Source organism: Gopherus evgoodei, chromosome 2 (assembly GCF_007399415.2).
Source record: "Gopherus evgoodei ecotype Sinaloan lineage chromosome 2, rGopEvg1_v1.p, whole genome shotgun sequence".
In the NCBI taxonomy this organism is placed as follows: domain Eukaryota; kingdom Metazoa; phylum Chordata; order Testudines; family Testudinidae; genus Gopherus; species Gopherus evgoodei.
Window position 1 is genome coordinate 184,453,063 of NC_044323.1, and position 22,864 is coordinate 184,475,926.

Consider the following 22,864-nt stretch of genomic DNA (forward strand, 5'->3'; position numbering starts at 1 on the left):
AGCCCACAGACATGGAGACATCTTGATTTATGAAACACTCTGTGCATCTGTTGGTTGATTTGCAGGTGTTTGAGAGAGGAGAATTTTCTGCTGTAGCTGGTGCATCCCGGCCCGGGCAGCATTGAGCAGCACAATGGAGGACAGGATGTGAAAAGACAGGTGTGTGTGTGTGTGTGTGTGTGTGAGAGAGAGAGAGACAGAGAGAGACAGAGACAGAGACAGAGAGCAGAGTGGGAGAGAGACAACTTAAAAACAGGTGAGAGATAACCAAAAGGTAGAGGGGAAAATGAAGAGGAGGAAAGACAACACAGGGCGAGGGAAGATTTCTACCTGGACCAGTGTTGACCCTCAGTCACACTCTTCTTTTCCACACGTTGTTTCTCTCTCACACAAGAAAATAATGGCCCATCTCCAAAATCCACACACTTATGCCCCAGTGAGAGAGTTTTCAGTTCCTAGCAGTCGATAAGGGTCTGATTTCCTCTTGCACCAGTGTAAATCTGGAATAATTCCATTAAAGTTAATGGAATTTACAGGATGTAAAACCAGTGTAAGATGCAAATTAGATTAAAAAATCCAATTATTAAAGACCATCCTCTTTCTTCTTGATAATTTCAAAAAAAGATTCATTCCCTCTCCCCACGCACCACTTTCTTATACTGCTCTCTTTAGGTGTAGGCAGATCAAACATTCAGTCCCTGTGCCGCAATGCCCCAATGATTTTAAATAAAGCTCACCTCAGATTGTTTTCCATGTCTAAACACCAACTGTCATGTTGTGGCATTTGAGTTTCTTTCCAAGCTTGAAATGCCTCTGAATAACTAGTACATAAAAAATGTGATAAAATTGGCATATATAAAATAATACTTAGCACATGTTCAAATCACTTTATATGTCCAAAGAACTTAGCTTAACACTCCTTCGAAGTAGGTATTATCCATTTTATAGGTGGTGAAACTAAGATAGAGACATAAGTAAATTGCCCAATACCCAGCAGTAAATCAGTAGTGGAGCCAGGCCTAATAGATCATAGGTGTCTGGACTGGGCTGGCTCCAAGTTTTTTGCTGCCCCAAGAAAAAAAATTTCCCAAGCCCCTCCGGCCCCGCCCCAACTCTGCCCTTTCCCTGCCCCATTCCAACCCCTTCCCCAAATCCCTGACCCCACCTCCTCCCCCAGGCGCACTGCATTTCCCCTCCTACCCCTGCTCCCTCCCAGCACACTGCCGCTGCTCTGCTTCTTCCCCCTCGCTCCCAGGCTTGCTGCAAAACAGCTGATTCACGCGGCAAGTCTGGGAGGGAGGGGGGAGAAGCGGAGTGGCTGCGCGCTTGGGGGAGCAGGCGGCAGTGGAGTGGAAGTGAGCTGGGTGGGAGCAGTTCCTCTGCTCCCCCCAGGGTTACATCCTGTGGCCCTCCCCAGGCCCCCACCGGTGCAGCTCACTTCCGCTCAGGGCTGGCTCCTGGCTTTTTGTGCCCCAAACAAAAAAAAAAGGGGGGGAGAGCCAGAGTGCTGCCCCTTGAAAGTGCCATCCCAAGCACATGCTTGGAGCACTGGTGCCTCGAGTCGGCCCTGTGTCTGGTCTCAGTCCTTAGTCCAGAAAACAATGGGACCAGCTCTAATATGACATGTCACTTTGTTCATGATCTCAGTTATTCACTCTCTGGTGCTTAATGATAGCGATCCCACCACATTTGGGGTACCAGAAGCCAATATATATTTTTACAATATGGCTGTCCAGACTTTGAGTAGCATAAACAAATCAATTTAAAACTGCATTTAAGAATGGTGGTTACTATAAGCAGATCCAATGAAGGAACAAATCCCAATAACTGCATTTATCATGTTGGGTGTGAGAAAGAGCCACTAAACAAAATACTTGTTGTTATGGTATGCTGAGGTAGAAAGCAGCATACACTGTCCTGTGGGCACACTTGCCTGTTGACACTTCAATTGCTTTCAACAGTTGGTCTGCCATTTGTGGCCAATTGGTCACCAAAAAAATGTACACAGCCACTGATTTTTCTGACCACATCGTGCTCACCAAATTATAAAAGGATTTTTCACTCTTTCTGCATGTGTCTTACTCCATACGATTCTCTTATAGGGCCTCATCCATTGTTCACTGGTGTCAATGGAAATGTTACCAGTAACTTGAATGAGCATTGCATCAGGCCCTTAACTGTTAAGCTACAGAGGTGAAAAATGAAATGGTGCTGACTTTTTAACCACACTTGTTAAATCTTTCTTGACAAATACTTTAAATTGTATATTTTATAATAGCTGACCATATATATACCAGGCTCTTGAATAACATGATGACAAGCACATTATAAAACTTTAGATAAATATACCTATTATTCCACACACTGCAAGTACTTTTGAATGTAAGTATATATGCACTGGCACTGACCAGGCACATCTGGTGCCAGGGTGCAAATCCTAACTCACTGTAGTGAATATTCATAGAGCTCATATGAGTAGACCCATTGACATCAATTGCACTGCACATGGGTATGCACTGAACAACTGGGTTCTTTCTTTAATTCTTTCCATTAATAAATAAGCATTATATCCTACATGATAAAAATAGATAGTGAGTACAATGGAGCCTTGCTCCCTGATTAAAGCTTCTACATACTACCACAATACAAATAGTAAATACATTGTAACTTGTGGAGCTGGTTGGGAAGTTACTCCCCCCTCCCTTTTTGTTTTGTTTTTTGCTGAAAACTTTGACTTTTTTTGGTTTTAATCAAAAGACTAAAAATTAAAATAATAATAATTAAAAAAATCAGGTTTTGGCATATAAACATTGAAACATTTTAGTTTAATATGAAAAATGTCAGTTTTGTGGGTTTTTGATGAAAAATTGATTTTTTTTTTCATGAAAATGTAAGTTTAGTTGGAAAAACCATTTTCGGTCTAAATTGTTCTGGCAGAGCATGTTCAGTGAGTTCTCCTAATTTCTTTGCATTTCCACTACTGTACTCCAATGTTAAGCACTCATCATACTGTGATCCCAATCAGTCTTTTAAACGATATAATAATTGCAGTGAAATTTTTGTACTATTACATATTCCAAACTCACTGCCCAATGTTAACTAGATACAGGAATCAACAATACTGCCTATAGGACATGATATTGAAAAGGCTGCACTGATTTCCTTCCCACTCTTATCCTTTAACTGACTGTCGCTTTTATTTTCCTTAATCCAAAAGCAGATATTAAAATTTGTCACATGTCAGGTTTGTGGTTTCCTTTCCTGTTTTCTATCAAAAGCAATAAAGGTTACAATTAGTGAGCTGGAAAGCTTTGTACAAATTGGAGTTGAGAAAGTTAATAGAACACACTGAATGTGCTTGATGTACTTGAAAAAGCAATATGCAGTAATGACTGGGACCAGTCTTTTGTCTGTGGCAAGGAGAAGATTATTTGAAAGTGGCCTTGAATAGAAATATGGATTCGTAGTGAGAGGAGTACAAGTGCCCTTGTCATGTCATTGCCTAGCAACATGAGATTTAAATACATTGCCTGAACTAATTTAAAAATCTAGAGGTAAAAATGTGCAACTGTGCTAATGCCCTGTATAGACTAAAGCCAACACTAAAAACCTTTATCTCTGGCAATATTTTGTTTAATCCTGTTGCATATATTAATGAAATCAGTAAAGTTGGAACAGTTCCTACGGGAAGTGCTGTACTTATTCATAGTTCCTGTATAAGCACCTATTTCCAGAGGTACATTGAGAATGTTATCATAACAACTCCCTCTAGGATGAAGCTTGTGTGAAATGTTTTACTGCAAATGACATTTTGTATGTTGCTAGTCCAGATTGTAGGACAGATCTTTTCAGTGCATCTCTTAACAGTTTCTTCGTTTCTGAAAATAAATGTCATATTGTCTTCACTTGAGCTGTATATATATAATGAGTATCTGTCTGAGGCCTGGTCTACACTACGCGTTTAAACCGATTTTAGCAGTGTTAAACCGATTTAATGCTGTACCCATCCACACTTCGAGGCCCTTTATATCGATATAGAGGGCTTTTTAAATCGGTTCTGTACTCCTCCCCAATGAGAGGAGTAGCGCTAAAATCGGTATTACCATATCGAATTAGGGTTAGTGTGGCTGCAAATCGACGGTATTGGCCTCCGGGTGGTTTCCCACAGTGCACCACTGTGACCGCTCTGGACAGCAATCTGAACTCGGATGCAGTGGCCAGGTAAACAGGAAAAGCCCTGTGAACTTTTGAATTTCATTTTCTGTTTGCCCAGCGTGAAGCTCTGATCAGCACTGGTGGTGATGCAGTCCCAAATCCAAAAAGAGCTCCAGCATGGACCGTACGGGAGATACCGGATCTGATCACTGTATGGGGAGACAAATCTGTTCTATCAGAGCTCCGTTACAGAAGACGAAATGCCAAAGTGTTTGAAAAAAATCTCCAGTCTACACAGTGCTGTGTGACAAGCGTAACAGAAAGCCAAAGAATCAAATGGACGCTCATGGAGGGAGGGAGAGGGTACTGAGGACTCCAGCTATCCCACAGTCCACAGCAGTCTCCTAAAAATGTTTACATTCTTGGCTGAGCTCCCAGTGCCTGTAGGTTCAAACACATTGTCCGGCATGGTTCAGGGTATAGCTCGTCAATTTACTCCCTCCCCCGCTACGTGAAAGAAAAGGGAAAGAAATGGTTTCTTGACATCTTTCAATGTCACCCTGTGTCTACTGAATGCTGCTGGTAGACATGATGCTGCGGCAGTGAAGAGCAGTATCCGCTCCTCTCCTCTCCCTGGTGGCAGATGGTGCAGTAGGACTGCTAGCCGTCCTTGTCATGAGCCCGTGAGCGCTCCTGGCTGGCCTCAGTTGAGGCTGGCTGGGGGCGCCTGGGTAAAAATAGAAATGATTCCAGGTCATTCCCAGTAGATGGTACAGAACGGCTGGTAACCGTCCTCATCATAGCAACTGGGGGCTGAGCTCCATTAGCCCCCTCCCTTTCCTGTGTAAAGAAAAGATTCTGTACTGCCTGGACTATCATAGCAGCGGGATGCTGGGCTCCTCTCCCCCACACCGCTTAATGTTCTGCCTGGACTGTCATAGCACCGGGAGGCTGCCTCCCCCTCATTTTATCTCACTAACAAGTCACTGTTTCTTATTCCTGCATTCTTTATAACTTCATGACACAAATGGGGGGGGACACTGCCACGGTAGCCTAGGAAGGTTGGGGGAGGAGGGAAGCAACGGGTGAGGTTGTTGCAGGGGCACCCCCCGTGAATGGCATGTAGCTCTTCATTTCTGCGGGATCTGACATGGAGCAGCTTTGCTCTCTGATACACTGGTTCTCTAGTACACTTGCCCCATATTCTAGGCAGGACTGACTCTATTTTTAGAAACCATAAAGGAGGGATTGACTTGGGGAGTCATTCCCAGTTTTGCCTTTGCGCCCCTGGCCGACCTCAGCCAGGGGCAGCCATGATAGCAGCAGACAGTACAGAACGACAGATAACTGTCATCTTACTGCCAATTTAAAATGGCAGCAGATGGTACAGAACGACTGATAACCATCTCTGCTATCATGCAAAAGCAAACGAATGCTGCTGTGTAGTGCTGCAGTAACGCCTCTGTTAGCGGCATCCAGTACACATACGGTGACATTAAAAAAAAAAAAAAAAAAAAAAGCTGCACCGGCTCCATGGTTGCCATGCTATGGCGTCTGCCAGGGCAATCCAGGGAAAAAGGGTGCGAAATGATTGTCTGCAGTTGATTTCCTGGAGGAAGGAATGAGTGATGACATTTACCCAGAACCACCTGCGACAATGATTTTTGCCCCATCAGGCACTGCGATCTCAACCCAGAAATCCAAGGGGCGGGGGAGACTGCAGGAACTATGGGATAGCTACAGAATAGCTACCCACGGTGCAATGCTCCGGAAATCAACGCTAGCCTTGGACCATGGATGCACACTGCCGAATTAATGTGCTTCGTGTGGCTGTCTCATAAACAGATAAGTAAGAGTTAATAGAACAAAAGTGCTTCATATCTCTTTTGCTTGGAAAGGGTTAACAAGAACAGTGAGCCTGGTTGTCACCTGACCAGAGGACCAATCAGGGGACAGGATACTTTCAAATCTTGAGGGAGAGAAGTTTTTGAGTTTGCTGTTAGTTTTTGGTTGTTGTTCACTCTGGGGGCTCAGAGGGACCAGACGTGCAACCAGGTTTTTCTCCAATCTCCCTGATACAGGTTCTTATAGATTCAAAATAGTAAGTACTAGGTAGATAAAGCGAGTTACGCTTATGGTTGTTTTCTTTATTTGCAAATGTGTATTTGGCTGTAAGGAGTTCAAATTGGTATTTGCTGAAAAGATTTTAATTTGTACTTGTATATTTAGGCTCGGAGGGTATTCCCAGTGTCTATAGCTGAAAGACCCTGTAGCTATTCCATTTTAAATTTACAAAGATAATTTTTACTTTTTTTCCCCCTTCTTTAATTAAAAGCTTTTCTTGTTTAAGAACCTGATTGTTTTTTTATTCTGGTGAGATCCCAGGGGAACGGGTCTGGATCCATGAGGGAATTGGTGGGGAGAAAGGAGGGAAGGGGGAGAGAGAGGCTAATTTCTCTCTGTGTTAGAATTGCTGTCTCTCTCAGGGAAAATCTGGGAGGGGAAGAGAGAAGGAGGGGGGAAGGTGCATTTTCCTCTCTGTTTTAGATTCAAGGAGTTTGAATCACAGTGATCTTCCAGGATAACGCAGGGAGGGGAAGCCTGGGAGAGGCAACGGTGAGGAAAAGGGTTTTACTTTCCTTGTGTTAAGATCCAGAGGGTTTGGGTCTTGGGGGTCCCCGGGCAAGGTTTTGGGGGGACCAGAGTGTACCAGGCACTGGAATTCCTGATTGGTGGCAGCGCTACAGGTTCTAAGCTGGTAATTAAACTTCGAGGAATTCATGCTGGTACCCCATCTTTTGGACGCTAAGGTTCAGAGTGGGGATTATACCATGACAGGCTGCGTGCACTCGACTTTATACAATCTGTTTTACAAAACCAGTTTATGTAAAATCGGAATAATCCCGTAGTGTAGATGTACCCTGAGTCTATATGCTCCCTCTCTCTCCTTATATTTATGTATATGTATATAATAGAATATAGTGGAGTGTTTATATTAGACATAAATTCCATAATATAATCTCTCTCTCTCTCTGTAATGTATATGTACATAAAACAATATATTTAATCAAAGCACTCTTATAAACTTTAACTAATTAAGCCTCACAACATCCTGGGAGATAGGTAACTATTTATTATCCCCATTTTATAGATAAGAAATCTGAGGGAATGAGAGGCTGAAATGCACTTATGGGCAGAAGAGTAACTCTGCAAAATGACACATCTTGCTCAACATATTTGCTTGGTCTCTGTGTTTTTTTGAGCCATAGTTGCTTGCTGAATGAGAAAATATTTTGTCCCTTCTTTTTTGGGTAAGAGTTTTCCAAAGCACTAAGCATTGGCCTAACTCTGTTTCCACTGAACTTAATGGAAGTGCCTCTGACTTCAGTGGGAGCAGTTAGGTTAGCAGCAAACTCATTATTAATCCCACTCTAAAAATGTATTTTACTTCTGTCATCACTGCAAAATTATGGGACAGGGAACTAGATTTTATTTTAGCTCATGTATCATGAACATACATGTCTAAATTCCATTTTCTGATGGTAATATGCAAGCCAGGAAGAATACAACTTGACCACGGGGAATTTTTAGGTCTGGCAGTTCATATTTTTTCATTAAATTGTCTCTTGCTGAGAAACAATGTTATTCTTAGGAAGTTACTTTCAGAATAGAGGGTAAACATGCTTTGTGACTTGCTAATGTCACACACAGGGAGAAAGTGACATGGCCATGAATACAGCCCAGAACTCTTGACTACCTGTCACGTGCACATGTCTAACCACTGCTTCCTCTGTTTCTTCAATGATCCTATCTTTAAAGAACTGTATTTACTCGAACACGTTTTCTCTCTTTCTGTGTAAGATGCTTTAAAAGGTTCTAATTTTCAAAAGGGGTTGGGTGCCCACTGCCCACTTCTGAAAATCTTGGCCATAGTTTCCATACACAGGAAATTGTATGTTTAATGTATATGTATCAATAGATTTTCTTAACTTTGGTGTTTGTCTAAGCAAAAAGTACACATTTTCAGTGCTTTTGTCAACTTTTGATGTGTTTCTGGGGTGTGGAAATGTTTGTATGATGCTGCAAATGCAAATAAGTATTTTACTGTATAAATTTATAATTCTCTTTGCCCTGTCTTCACCACAGTTGTGGCTCACATCAGTGCTTCATTTTTTCAGCTACTTTATAATTAAACTAAATTAGCGGCTGAGTTTTTAAATAAATAATAATAAAAGCTTAAAGCAGTTCTGCTGGGCTAAAAGTTACAGTACATTTAAAAAATATCTTTACTGCTAATTTTGGGAAGGGGAGAGGTGAGGTTCTATTCCCGGTTCCCAGACAGACTGATGTGTGATCTCTAGGCAAGTCACTTAAGGCTTTGTACTCGAATGTGCTCGGTGTCACCTGGATAGCACTCAGCACCTTCAACTCCCCATAGCACCTGACTGGATTGGGCCCATGGTCCCTCAGCCTCAGTTCTGTGATCTGTACAAGATTTAATGTTTGTAAAAGTTATGTTACAGGGCTGTTGTTTGTAAAGTACTTTTGAGATCCTCAGCTATTGGCTTCAGATCTAAAGCCCGTTGAACTTAGTCTGTGAAATTACAACTTAAGACACACTAGCCTTTGTTGACCTGATCTGGATTTGAACCAGCAAACTAGAGGAGAAAGATTTCATATCATATTATCAAGCTTTTGAACTATCTAGTCCCTTGAAGGTGTATCCCTAAAGGTATATTGTGTACAGAAATCAAATACAAAGTCTATATATGTATAGAACTGTTGCCCTGCTACATAAGAGCTGCATGCACATTCTTCCACAGGAAAATAACTGTTAGTGCTGAGGTCAACTGGCCCTAGCAGTTTAAGGCCTGGCACTTTACAGCGCTGCAACTTTCGCGCTCAGGGGTGTGAAAAAACACCCCCCTGAGCGCTGCAAGATACAGCGCTGTAAAGCCTCAGTGTAATCAGTGCCGCAGCGCTGGGAGCGCGGCTCCCAGCGCTGCAAGCTACACCCGTAGAGGATGTGGTTTACGTGCAGCGCTGGGAGAGCTCTCTCGCGGCAGCGCTTTGAAATTTCAAGTGTAGCCATACCCTAAATTAAGAAAAAGCCTTTGGGCTTCCATGAGTCCTGCAGTAACTTCTCAGCCTTTGTTCTCTCTCCTTTAATGGGGTGGCCTGAACTGACCCTAGAATCTGAGTCTACTGTATCTTACTGTCCAAGTAAATTACTAAACATAGTCACCCATCCCAGAAGGGACAGGAGCCGGGGTTGCAGTCAAAGAAAAGGATTGTTTTCCAACACTAACTGAGACACATACTGAGGAGAGTTCAACTCCTACCCTGAAAGGGGAGAGATGAAAGTCTGCACTCCCCAAAGTGTAGGTAGGCCCTGAACAGTGGGAGCAGGATGCAGGGAGCATGTCTGGGACCATAGCACTTCCCCAGGAGTGCTCAACCCCTGCTCAATCCCAGTTCCCACCCCCACTCCACCTCTTCCCCCAATGCCCTACCCTGCCCCACCTCTTCCTGCCCAGTTCTGGCCCCTCCCCTGAGCACACCCCATCCTTGCTCCTCCCCTTCCCCCGCCTCCTGCATGTTGGGAGGGGGAAGGAGTTCATTGGTGGGGCCACCAGCAGGTGGGAGGTGTTGGGGGAGAGGTGGGGACCAGGCTGCAGGTGGATGCTAAGCAACCACTAATTTTTTTTCCGTGGGTACTCTAGGGCTGAAGCACCCATGGAGTTGGCACCTATTGCTGGGCTGTCCTATCCTCATGAGCTATGCAGCCTTCCTCTACCCCACTGCATGTGGATTTTGGGGGCAGACTTTGGAGTAGAGAGTTTCTTGTTGGGGTCAATCATGACTGTTACTTCCTCTGTTTCCATCTATTTTTCTATGCAGATGGGAGGTGTCTTTTGTAGCTAAGCCATTAAAGCCACTTTATGTTTCAATTACTGACTCTTTATCGTGGTGTTTCTAGGTGCTTTTTGGCAAGGAGCATTAACTATATTACTTGAATGAATAAAGGGACAGCGTCTGGTTAAGTCTAATTAAATTCCTTATGTTACTAATAACACTTTAAGTTATTAAAATTGTTAGAATTGTTACATTGCTTATTTACTTTTTGCTCTTTGCTCACCTTGGAGTGTGAAAATAGACTAGCCAGTTCTATTCTTATATCTACTAGTATCACTTTCTAGTTCTCATGCAGGGGACTGTTTAAACAAATAAAAGTTGATTATGACTTTGGTTTTAAATTTCAAACATAACCCAGGAACAGGGCAGGAACTAGAGTATGTGTCCGAGGGTCACATTTAGTCCCTTTTTCTCCCTTGACTGGGGGGGCAACCTATTGCTGGCACAGATTATTTCATCCTCTATGCCCGCTCAGTTGTACTTACCCGTGCATTGGGGAGGGAGAGAGCCAAGACTCCCGCCTGATGGGTGGGGCACTAACAGTCCAGTGGCAGCCTAATCTTCACGCTCTGGAAATGCTGGTAGTCCATGAAGGGACTTAAAGGGGCTCCTTATAACTTAGTACACTCCTGCAGGGGCATGTGGCAGGGCTTATAATTTGACCTGTTGCTGTTAAAATTAGGCTTTTGAAATTCTTAAAAAATTAAATCCCTAAATTCTGGTAATAAATTACCTGATGATCTTCCTTTACATACATATTTAAAAAAAAATTAAATGCCATGCCATTTGGTGGAAGATATATTCATTTTCATTTAAAATGAACTGTTTAAGTGACTACAAGGATTTGGCAGGTGTACATTTTACTGGCATGCAGGGTAGAGTTGAAATTGCATCATTTTGAAGTATACATTGTTACATCACTTTTACCTGGAACATTGGTCAATGTTTTTTTACAGGATATTTTGGGTTCGATACTTCCTGTGTATTTTGGAATTAGAAACCTCTTTTACACCAGTTACATACTGGTTTAAATTCTTTGACTTCAGAGCAGTTGCACTGGCATAAAACTAGTGTAATGGACTGGAGAATAGGGCCCTTAAAATCCAAATTGGATATGTCATAATGGGGACAAAACAGTCATGATCTGCTCTTCCTCATCCCAAGAAAAAATACCAACAATTATTTTGTGCAGCGAAGTGATGTGGACACATGCAGGAGGGCCTCTCTGTTGGAAACAGACTTTGAACACTTGCTCAGTAGGTCAGTAGTTGATGGGAATTGATGGAATTGACACAATCTATTTAGAGGAAAGTTGATAGCCTCACTATTTCCAGATCCGTACTCTGCTAGCCAATCTATAAGCTGCCTTCATTGCAGATTGCTGAGAAAGCAACTCTACTGCTTCTATATGAGGCCCTATAATGGTGGCCACTAGGTGAGAGACTGAATTAAGAATACATGAAGGGAAAATAGAAGAATAAAACCTGTTTTAATTAGAGTGAAATATAACCTGTTCTTTTCCAAGTCTAGGCTTAGTATAGAGAAAATGTATTAGCACAGAAGGACTTGACTTGCTGACTTGAGTAAACTTAATATGCGATGGATGCAATTAATTATGTAAAGTCATACATAATTAATTGTTCTTTGCTGCATTCTTCCCAAAATAATGGTTCTTAGCATTCACACGTGTGATGATTTATGTTTTCTCTATACTAGTGCTCTAGGAGAGCCAATTAAGGAAGCAGAGGTGGCACCTGCGTAGTGCAGTGTTAACATCTACGTGTTACTATCATGTGGGTTGTAACTTTCCATCATTTTTTTTTCTTTTCTCCTTTTTAGTGCCTAAAGCAGTATATGCAGCTGGCAATTCGAGAAGGCTGCGGTTCTCCCATTACTTGTCCAGACATGGTGTGCTTGAACCATGGGACCCTACAAGAAGCAGAGGTAGTAACACTTGTCTTCTCTTCTCTTTTTATTTCCACCTTCATTTACATAATAAATACAATATTATTGTTTCCTCCTCTTAATTACCTTTCATGAGTATGTGACAGGAAGCCTGCCTGACCGTAGGAACTAGAGACAAATAGATGTTTTTCTTTTCTTTTCTGTCTTGAGGAAATGCTTACTTGGGATCCAGACAATTTCTGAATGACCCATGCAGGTGCTTTAACCAAAATATCCTGCATCCAGGAACCACTTAACATTCATTAGCAATGACTGTTGGAACGGCTTTGATATGGATACCTACTGTGGGTGAAATCCTGCCAAGCAAATGGCAAATCTCCCACTGATTTAAGTGGGGTAAGGATTTAACCCAGTGTGTTTATATTAGGGTGAAGCAGGAAAAATAAGGACACTTTCTTGTGTGTCAATCTTTCTATAAATTGTGAGGGAAAGCTGGATGGGAGTTAGATTTGACAGATGAGAAGAGTGAGAGTTTCAAAACCCAAGACAGAGAACTTTCCAAGAGATGAGACTTTGGGAGCCCTGAGGTTGAACAAGGAGGTTACCCTAGTGTGTGCACACGTACATGTGTGTGTATACACTCACAAATACGTATAACACACATGCAGAGGAACATGAATATACACTTCTAAGGTTTGAGATAAAGAAACTGAGGTAGCATCCAATTCTCAGTTATATGGAGGGCCGGCGCTTCCATTTAGGAGACCTAGGGAGTCGCCTAGGGTGCCAGGATTTGGGAGGGCGGCATTTTGCGGCCCTCGGCGGCAATTCGGCGGCAGGGGGTCCTTCCGCGCTCCATGTCTTTGGTGGCAATTCTGCGGCGGGTCCTTCACTCGCTCCGGGACCTGCCGCTGAAGTGCCCCGAAGACCGAGAGTGCGGAAGCATCCCTGCCTAGGGCTTCAAAAACCCTGGTGCTGCTCCTGGTTATATGATGTCCCCTTTATGCCATTCTGTCTGTGTAAAGTGGTTAGAAATGGCTGCTGGTCAAATGGCCTGCCTGGCTATTGTAGAAATGATGTAAGGTTCCTCGACTGGCCCCACTCCCAACCCTTGGCACAAGAGATGGGTCGGTAGTATGGCTGGAGTGTACTACACTGCATCAATTCTCTTCTTCCCAGAGGCCATGGGAAACAGAGTCACAGAGAGCAGCCCCAAGGCTGTTCTTGCTTACATGGCGAATACAGGGAAAGCAAACGTAGCTAAAAGCTTTAAATCACCTTTGCCCACACCATCCCCATCTCTGCCCCAAGTGCAGGAATGGAAAAAATGAGACCCAAGCCCTGAATTTTCTCCCCTGCATTGCACAAAAGCAAATACTTATTTGTTATCCTGTGGGCATCCTACAGCCCTGTATGCAAAGATGGCATAGCTGGGCTCGCTATAGCCCAGTTCAAACATGGGCATTGCCAGTGGAATTCTGTCGTGGATCCCCCAGTGAATGTGACCTGTGAGTATCTTTGTTCAGAGCGTTTGCACTGTACAATAGCCAAGGTAGTGAACCCTGCTTCCTAAGCTAAGCCAGTTTGACATCCATTTTAACTGTGGTTTATTCTGTAATGTAGACAAGGCATTAAAGTAAACTTCACTCCACCTGTGGTAAAATGTCATTCTCCAGCAAGCTGCTATTCTAGACCTCTTGGAATGTAGAAACTATAACTTAGTATGAGAATGGCAGTGGCACCCTCCCCCCGCACCTATTCGGAGTGAGCAAAGGAAGCAGAAGAGAAGGCTTGGGGCTATGGGGCAATATGAAGAAGACCCAACTCTATGATGTTGCTTCCCTGATGAGGGAGGTGTGGAGAGGAGCCTGCACCCGGTGGATGTGAGAAAAGGAGCTGTGCTCACAGCTGAGGAGTGAAGAAAAGACCCAAGGGGTGTTGCTCTCCTATAACTCATCCTCACTCCTATAGGAAATGAGGATGAGCCAACCTAGTTCTATGACTGCCCTCTCCTACTAGCAGACTGGAGATGGTATCCCAGGTCTGCTTTCCTCTCCTTTGAAAAGCCAGCATGTGCATATTGTAATAGGAGCATGTTGCAAGGCCTCAGTTCAGCAAAGCACTTAAGCACCTGGTTAAGTCCCAGTACATGCTTAAATTAGGCATGTGCTTAAGTGCTTTGCTGAACTGCAGCCTGAGAACCACATCTGGGGTTCTTACAGCGTATGGGCATATGATGGAGTTGTTCTTCACCTTCCACAATAGCTGGGAGCAGCCAATCAGCATCTCCTCTTCTCCTTCTTTCCTCTGCATGGAAATAGGTGGGAAACTAGTGGGCCTTCTCTCATCTTGGGAAGTAGGCAATCAGCCTTGAACAGAAAAGAATGTTTGCTTTAAAGTTGTATCAAAACACTTAACAAATGTTACAAAGATTTTTATTCTGTTAAGCTATGTTTGTGTAGCTGCAGAAATTCTAAAGACTTATTTCCCATTAGCTAATCAAGAGGCCACTCCAGGGCATGCATTAACGGCCATTAACGTATTCCTTGGGCGCTTTGTGCGGCTCAAGGCTGAGTGACTAAACACCCCAAGAAGTGCATTAATGATCCATGAATGAAAGAATGTTCTGAAACTCCCTGTTGGCATTGCTATTAGAAAAACGAAACTTTTGCATTTTAAAAGTCTGTTAAAATGAAATGTTTTATGGGTTTCATTGAATATATCTTTCTGCTATGAAAAATCGTTCATAACAGATTGGTTTTACTATTTTTTCCTTTCTCCTGTTTTCTTTAGTGATCTAAAGAGTTATTTTGTAAAACTTGTAAGTTATATGTGGAACCTTTTATTTCTGTTTCTCTTTCTCATCTACAGTGACTGTACCACTTAAGTATTTTATATTTTTAAAACAAGTTAATTTGGATAGTATAGCGTGCTTTTATTCCAAACTGCATGCTATGTATTTAAATGACAGTACAAGTGCATTAATACGATTTATTTCTCATTTGAGTATATCCTTCTTTAAAAGCAGCAATAAAAGATAAATGAAAACAAAAAATATTTTTGAACACTTGAATAGCTTTTGTCTAAACCAGGAAAAAGGATTTAAAACAAATAATGTTAGTGGACATTTGAAACACCATTTATAACCTAATATAAACACAGGTTTAACCTCACAGTCATCTAACATGGTTTTAAACATGTAAAACTGTGTCTACACTAAGTGAGATTTCTATAGCTAACAATTAACCCCCGACTCCACCTTTTATTATAGACAAGGTCATGGGGTGAATTTAGGACTCAATCCAAAGCCAACTGAAAAATTGATGGGAGTCTTTCTGTTGACTTCAGTGAGTGTTGAAAGAAGCCCTGAATGCTCATGAAATGGAGGGACTCCATAAAACAAGCTATAACTTGGCATAATGCAGGCTAGTGTTATGAATGTGTCCCACACCCCTCTGTCAAGGTACTATATCTTCTTGGTGTGCAGCATTTCTATTATTCCACTCCATAGCCTATTCTGTTTTCAGTATAAATAAGCTATCTGTTTTATATTTCAGTAAAACTCTCCAGGGTGTGTAACTGTATTTTTAGATGCATTTACAGCCTTAATTTTTGTTCTGAGCTGCATTCTGAAGCCTACGCCCTGTCGTGTTTTGTTGCTTTCTATTCCAGCAAAAGTTAAAAGTTGTATTCAAGTAAAGTGTTAAACAATGTTGCATTACTTGTTGCTCAAGAGTTGTATATGTGCCATACTAGCTTAAAAACAAAGAAATGAAAATAAGAACATGTCTTTTTTTAAAGCACAGCTGAGCATTTCAGGTATTTTTGGGTAGAATGTACTACTTGTTCCCAGCCTGAGGGAGGTGTTGGGAATTAGATGTAGAGTGAAATGGAGCTCATTGAGAGAACATCAGGGAAGAGTAATTTTCATACAGGAAGGAGGTGTAGCCGTGAGGATTCATTACAGATCTGTCCCAACCCCCCTTTGACCAAAAGCCTTATTTCTTCTCTGACGCAGCATCCCCTATTGCCCCAAATCTGGAATTTCGCCTAATAATCCTCAGTATTAACTGCTTTCCAAAGGGTTGATATCAATATAGGGTTTACAGTTTGTCAGTTGATATGCTGACAAAAATGTTCAAATTTCCTAGAGAATGATTTTTACAGTTTGTCAGTTGATATGCTGACAAAAATGTTCAAATTTCCTAGAGAATGATTTTTATTCATTCCAGCCTAAGTGGCACGGGAAGTATGCAGTTTATAGAAATTATAGCAAGCACTGTTTTGCTGATGGGTCAGGGATACTAAATCCAAAACGGAGCAGAAATGAATAATTTTTCAAGATAAATAGTGTTGTGTGAATTGTTACTCTGGATGAATACTTAAAAAGATTGTTCGAAAGTTTTACCTATAGTTTATCATACAAGGTCATTGGCAGCCTGGAATTACAGGCCACAGAATCGAAAGGATAATCTTGATGGCTATTTAATATGTTGTCATACTATAGTCAGCAAACATTGGTATAACAGTGGTTGTAGTAGTGGTGGTGGAAGTGGTGCTCTGGAAAAAACAACTTTGATTTTCTTAGCCAAATAACCAATTTTCACCAAGACATGAAGTATATAAATAGTTGGCCATATTTTGTCATAAGGTATGCCCTAGGTAGATCTGTGCTGCATCAGGAATTTTTATCCATGAATAATTTCAATACATTTGAGTTTTGTTTGTTTTGATCTGGAAACTGAAATTTTCTGCAAAACACAATTTAAATATGTTTTTTGTTTTGGGTTGATTGGATTATTCTGATTCAATAAAATAGAAATACTTTAGTCTGACTTTCTAAAAAACTTTGAAATGAAAAGTAATTTCAAAATAAATAAGGTCAAAACTAAACTTTTTTTTAACCCCCTCTAAAAAGTTTTTTCCCACCTAGATTAAATTTCATGTAAATCAACACATTCTCTCATCAAGTTTTGATTTTGATGAAATGGCACTTTCTGACAGAATAGAATTCTGTTGGAAAATTTTCTGCCAACTCTTGTCCTAGATCAGATCCTGGGTATTGTATTAAGTCAACAGTTGCTTCTAGTGTAGCCATTTTAAAAGCATATATAGATAAAAAAGCAATATTTGATAAAGGAAGGGCCTGTTTCAAAATAAATAAAAATCATTTTAAAAAGCAAACTAGTTATCTTCTCAAACAAGATGTTTTATTCTTTAAGAACCAATTTCGAAAACTGCTTGGATTCATAGGTGTTAGAGATGGAAAGGACCTAGAATGTTTTCCAATTCTTCTCTCTGCTGATGCAGAATTGTCCCATAGAGGATGGCCTTGTCTATGCTGAGGATTTGCCCTGAAATACACCAGTGAGTTACTGAACTGTACTAGTGCACAACCTCCGGTGTAGACATTTGTGCAGCTTATTCTGGTTTGCATTTGTGCAGCTTACTTTGGTTTCAAACAAAAAGTAAATTCTGATGGTGCTGATCACAGTTTGCACTGATGACCAGAATCAGAGTAAATCCCCAGACCAGACATATATTTTCTAGGTCTTACCCTACCTCCTAGAGCTGGAAGGGACCAAAGGTCATGGAGTCCAGCCCCCTGCCTTCACTGGCAGGACCAAGTACTGATTTTGCCCCAGATCTCTAAGTGGTCCCTTCAAGGATTGAACTCACAACCCTAGGTTTAGCAGGCCAATACTCAAACCACTGAGCTATCCCTCCCCCTCCAGAAGCTCTCCAACTAGAGTGTCTGGAGGACCGTCCCTCTCCCCTATTAGCTCCTCCACCCCTGCTGCCTTCTCTTCCATTTGTGCTCACGTAGCGTTCCTCTGCCAACGACAGCAATCACTATGTTGAAAAGTAATAATAGGATAGTACTTACGGCATCATTAGCTGTCTTTTAATGCAGTTTAGCAGCTGGAAACAAGGAAGTGAGCCAGCATCATATGACCAGCTAGCTCTGCGCAGACTGCTAGCGAGTGGTCAACGGGCCACGATTAGTCCACAGTCTACATTGTGAGACCCTCTGTTCATGATTTGCCTGTTACTTCTGATTCCTATATAGTATGAAGTTTTAGAACTTGGTATCTGTAGGCCTTGTGTATATGATTAGATCTGTAAGTGTAGTGTTTTCACTGCGGACATAAATATAAATCTGGCCTGACTCACCTCTCACTCACTCCAGTTTTGCATCAGAGTCTCTCCATTGATTTCAGTAGAGTTTCTTCTGATTTACATGATTGACACTAGTGTAACTTAGAGCTGACTCAGGCCCATCATATATCTTCTTGTAAAGAGATGCAGGGATGGGCTGAATGATTTTTAGTAACATTGGCCCAAATCTTTAAAGTTCTTACTGATCATATATCAGTTCTTATTTGGGCAAAAATCCAATTAGCATCCACTTAAAAGAGGTTAATTATTTTATTTCATTTTAATTTGGAAACTGTTTTGTCATTCACCAGCAGTGAAGTGTAAGAAGGTAGGGAACCACTGCCATCAGATCTTTGTTTTCCAGCATCCAAATTATTTTATTTTCCTCTTTGTCATCCACTGGTGCTTTTAATAAACCTGAAGGGAGCAAGTCGTGTTTGAAATGAGCGAGCTCTTTAATGGAGAAGATTAATATTTTATGATGAAACTACTGTACACTGTATCTGGGAGGGGGTGGGGGGAGGAGTGAGGTTAGTCTCAGACACTGAGGAGACTGAGACCTCCCTCTGCCCATGAAAACCCAACCCAAGCTATGCTGTTTGGTCTTGACTTATCGAAGTGTTTCCTGTAGTTGTGTTGTCAATAATGTTCTGCCATAAATGCTAGGCCATACAATGTGTGCTTTTAAATATTTAAGGTGGCCTTTTTAGGTGAATTCTCTGTAGAAGTGATGTTTGCAGGCTGGAAGGCTATGATGAATTATTTTGAACTTCTCTCATATACAAAAGTATATGTTGCCTCCAGGCAGGGATTTAGGGGTTTTTGCAGAGGAGATTACTTGCTGGTACAGCTCCCTGTGATAGCCTGGTTCACGGTGGTTTTGATGGTGTTCTTACTTATTCAAACATCCATTTTACTAGAACATCATCTGTTGTGAGGAACCTCTCTCTCTATGTGCAAGATTGTGGTAAGGTCCACATGGCTGCTCAAGGACATAAATGGAAGTAAGATCCATTCCCCTGTGTGACCTCCCTGAGTCTCCGTTGCAAGCATGAGGGCTTAAGCAGCGACTGTGTGTCCGGTACACTTCCTATGTGGTGCATCTCTTGGGAGAGTAGATGGAGCTTTGGCTCTGCCTCCTCCAATGTGCTAGCCACTGGAGTAGTGGGGGGGGGGGGGCGGGGAAGGGCACAAGAAAGGACTGTTTCAATGTGCAGTCCTGTGCTCAGGGCTGTAAATAAATGGACAGTCTAGCCTTGTGTGCATTGAACCTTATTCCTTTCATCCTCCTTTCTTTGCCTCAGGGACCTACAGGGTCTCCCAGTTACTGTAACCTTTATAGAACTCATTAAGAATCCTATTGTTGGACACTGTGCAAGGGCATCACTGGGTGGTTTGAGTAACAGCATCTCCGTATGTTTACTGAGATTTCCTATAAATCTTTCTGCTTTGTGAGAAAGGCGCTATCCTAACTACAGTTATATTTTTATAACAGTATCGTATAAGTGCACAAGAGCCTAATATGTGTAGAAAAACTAAAACTTACTTAAAAGCCAGAATGTGTGATAAATCTCAAATGTGATGCTTGACAACTTTTCAGAGAAGAAGAGCATTTGGCCTCTTGTTATCCATTTACATTTTCATTAGACCTTTAACCTGATTAAAAACAGCCCTGAAATATTTCCTTTGGCATTTCTCAACCAGCCTCCTTAAATTGGATGATTTCTTAGCCTGGAACAAGCTTTGGTATTTTCCTTCCTGTCACATACCTGCTCTCCTTCTTTTGTCACTTTTTAACCAAACTTGTTACAGCTTTGATTCCCAATGGCTTTGGAACCTCTAGGTGTGTATAGATATGCATGAGTGTGGTGTTTGGATGTAGTGGATGGGATTATCGGGAGAGTGGGGGGTAAATATGTAACAGACATGTAAGGGAGCAGTTAAAAGTCAGCCTGAAAAAATGCCAGGATAGAAGGAGACAAACATTTCATCTCACAATGATCCCATCCAATGCTTGTCATCTTTACTTTATTAAATGTAACTGAGATTAAAAACTTCTTGTGACAGAGATGTGCCACTTTTATTTCCCTATGAAGTGCCAAGGGCTGAATAAATAATAATTATGATTTCACTTCTCTCTTTTTAATTCTCAGCACTAGCAGCTATTAAGATGTCATATACACCAGCAATGATGATATTTCTTAAAATAATCTATTTGGGTGTTCCTTAAAGGCACCTGGAAATCTGGGGAAATTGTGGGATAGATCCTTGGTCCTATTTAGCCAGCTTTGTGCTCCAGTGGTGCATAGGCGCCAGAAACTTGGTGGGTCTGTCTGAGTGAGGATTCCCATGGAATAGGGAATTGGCTGTATGCCACCTTCTTTCCAGGCCAGTCCTGCAATCCCCAGTTGCTAGAAAGGCCCATTGAACTAGTCAGCTGTATGTAATTAAGTTATCAGAAGGGCTGGGCTGGGACTAACCAGCCCCAGGGTCAGGGTGTTATAAAGCAGACATAAAGACACCCTTGCTGCTCCCCTGCCTGTTAAATGTATCTTAGTCACAGCTGAGGATCTAGCCTTGTTTACATAATGAATAGAATTATGTTTTTGGTTGCAAAGTAAAGAGTGAATTTTTCTTATATATGGAAATTTCCAATGGTCAATATTCAGAAACTTTTTTATTTTGTACTATCACATTTCATTTAAATGCATTTTACAAACACTGAGTCTCACAAGACTCCTGAGAAAATAATATTGTCTCCATTTTAAAGATGGCAAAACTAGTAGCAGTTATGTGAGTTGCTCAAGATCTGAGTGAGCCAGTGACAGAGCTGGAAATGGAACTCAGGCTTTCTGACTCCTTAACCCATCATCTATCTACAAAATTTCTCTCTTTTCCCCTCTTATAATATAGGGCATGAGTCAAACCCATTGAAACCAATAGGATCAGGCCCACATTGCAATTTTTCTCTGAATTTACTCTATAAAGAAATTTCTTGTACTTTGTATTTTCTACAGGATGAACCTTTTAACTATAGTATCTGTTAAATTTTTAACATATTTTCTTCTCAGAGTTAGGATTTTTTTTTCAAAAGAGCAAATATTTATGTATTACATGGAAGGAGTAAAGTCTACAATGAACTTTGGCTCATCGTGCACTTCACTGTATATTAATTAACTTTAACTAGAGCTATTAAAACAGCTTTTTTTTTGTTCATGGAGGTTCTTGTGAATGGGGGGCAGCTGGTCTTTAAGGCTAGTAGGGATAATCCCCTCAAATATTGACATCTCTATCAGCTGTAGATATTGGGTTGTGTAGCTGATGCAATACCACCTGCTGCCACCAGGGGACTCCTGGTGGGGCTAATGCTGCTCCTGTCCCTGGAGTAGGCAGAACGCGCCCTGCATTGCCACTGGTGTTTTCTAGACCTGCAATCCTGGAAATTCCTGCAGCATATAGACTGCAGACAGCAGAGGGAGGAGGCACAAAACCAGGATTACAGGCTTGTATGGGGCTATTTCCTGTTAACTCCATAGAGGCAGAATATGGGGTTCCCTGAATACATTCCCTGAAGTCATCATCTGTCCTGGCTACCTCTGCTCCTACTTCTCCAGGACCAGCAATTTATGAGCCTAGTGGTGGTAGATATCAGAGATGAAGGGGAAGGGTTAGCCATGGTTCTTTAGGTCAGACTGTAGCAGTTCATGTCTTTCCTACCTCACAGGGGTGTATTGAGGACAAATAGATTAAAAGACTGTGAGCTGCTCAGATACTGTGACAACAGGGGTCATATTAGTACCTAAGATATGAAGGATTCTAAGCCTGGAGATGGGTTTTCAAAGTCCTGACGGGTTTGTGTGTACAGGAGTGTGTGCTGGTAGGGGTTCTGAGCTGGGAAGCGATGGGAGGGAAAGATTTCAGAGCTGAGAGAGGTGGTTCTGAGCCATGGAGAGGTTAGGTAGGAAAAGACAGACTGATTAGATGGAAGTGAGGCAGGCTGCATTTGTGCATGCATATATTTAAACAGTCAGCTCTCAGCTTTGATGTAACTCTGCTCCTGCTGAAATCAGTGGCAAAATTCTCATTCAGTTCAACGGAAGCAGCGTTAGCCCAGCGTTGAATGCATCCCAACCTCAATTAAAATTGCGCACTCAAGAAACTATTTGTCAAAAATCCTCAGTGCTCGTGTAGTAAAGGCCATGTTTAGGAATCACCGATTAATGCATTAGTGATGGCACACATTTTAAAATACAGTAGTTGTCAGAGCCCGAATGACTAAAGAGGAGCAGCTGGACTAACACTTACTTTCTCCAAACTCTGTTCAGATTTCAATGCAACCAGGGGGAATATGGACAATGCTGAAATTGCACCTTTCTTTTTTCACTCTTTGGCTTAATTCTTTACTTAAATTCCTCAGCTACTTTTCTTTTTTTTTAAGTTCGAGCTATTTATGTTGTGTTCCTAAGAATGTTTCAGCTAATTTTTAATGAACAGATGAAAAATGTCTTGGGACGCTCATATTACCCTAGAGAGCTGTCAGAGGAAGGTTTGTCCCTTGAAAAGACAGTGTATAGTAATTTCAGTTCAATCAATCTCTGAATTAGAAAGAAAAAATATTTTGAACCTTAAGACTGTGACTGATTAAGCTAAGAATGTATTCTGTAAAAATTTACTAATGTTTCTAAGTCTGACATCAAATCCTTTGATTTCCTTGGTTATAAATCTTTTA

At 41.6% G+C, this 22,864-nt stretch overlaps 1 protein-coding gene across 5 annotated transcripts in view; it reads left to right on the plus strand.

Moving 5' to 3' along the window:
- Positions 1-22,864, plus strand: part of RNF144B (ring finger protein 144B) — a 125,010-nt gene that overhangs the window by 85,678 nt on the left and 16,468 nt on the right. For all 5 annotated transcript variants that reach the window (XM_030552517.1, XM_030552519.1, XM_030552518.1 and 2 more), the window contains one exon: positions 11,911-12,015. In XM_030552517.1, the coding sequence (XP_030408377.1) occupies positions 11,911-12,015 (105 nt within the window). The remainder of the gene's footprint in view (positions 1-11,910; positions 12,016-22,864) is intronic.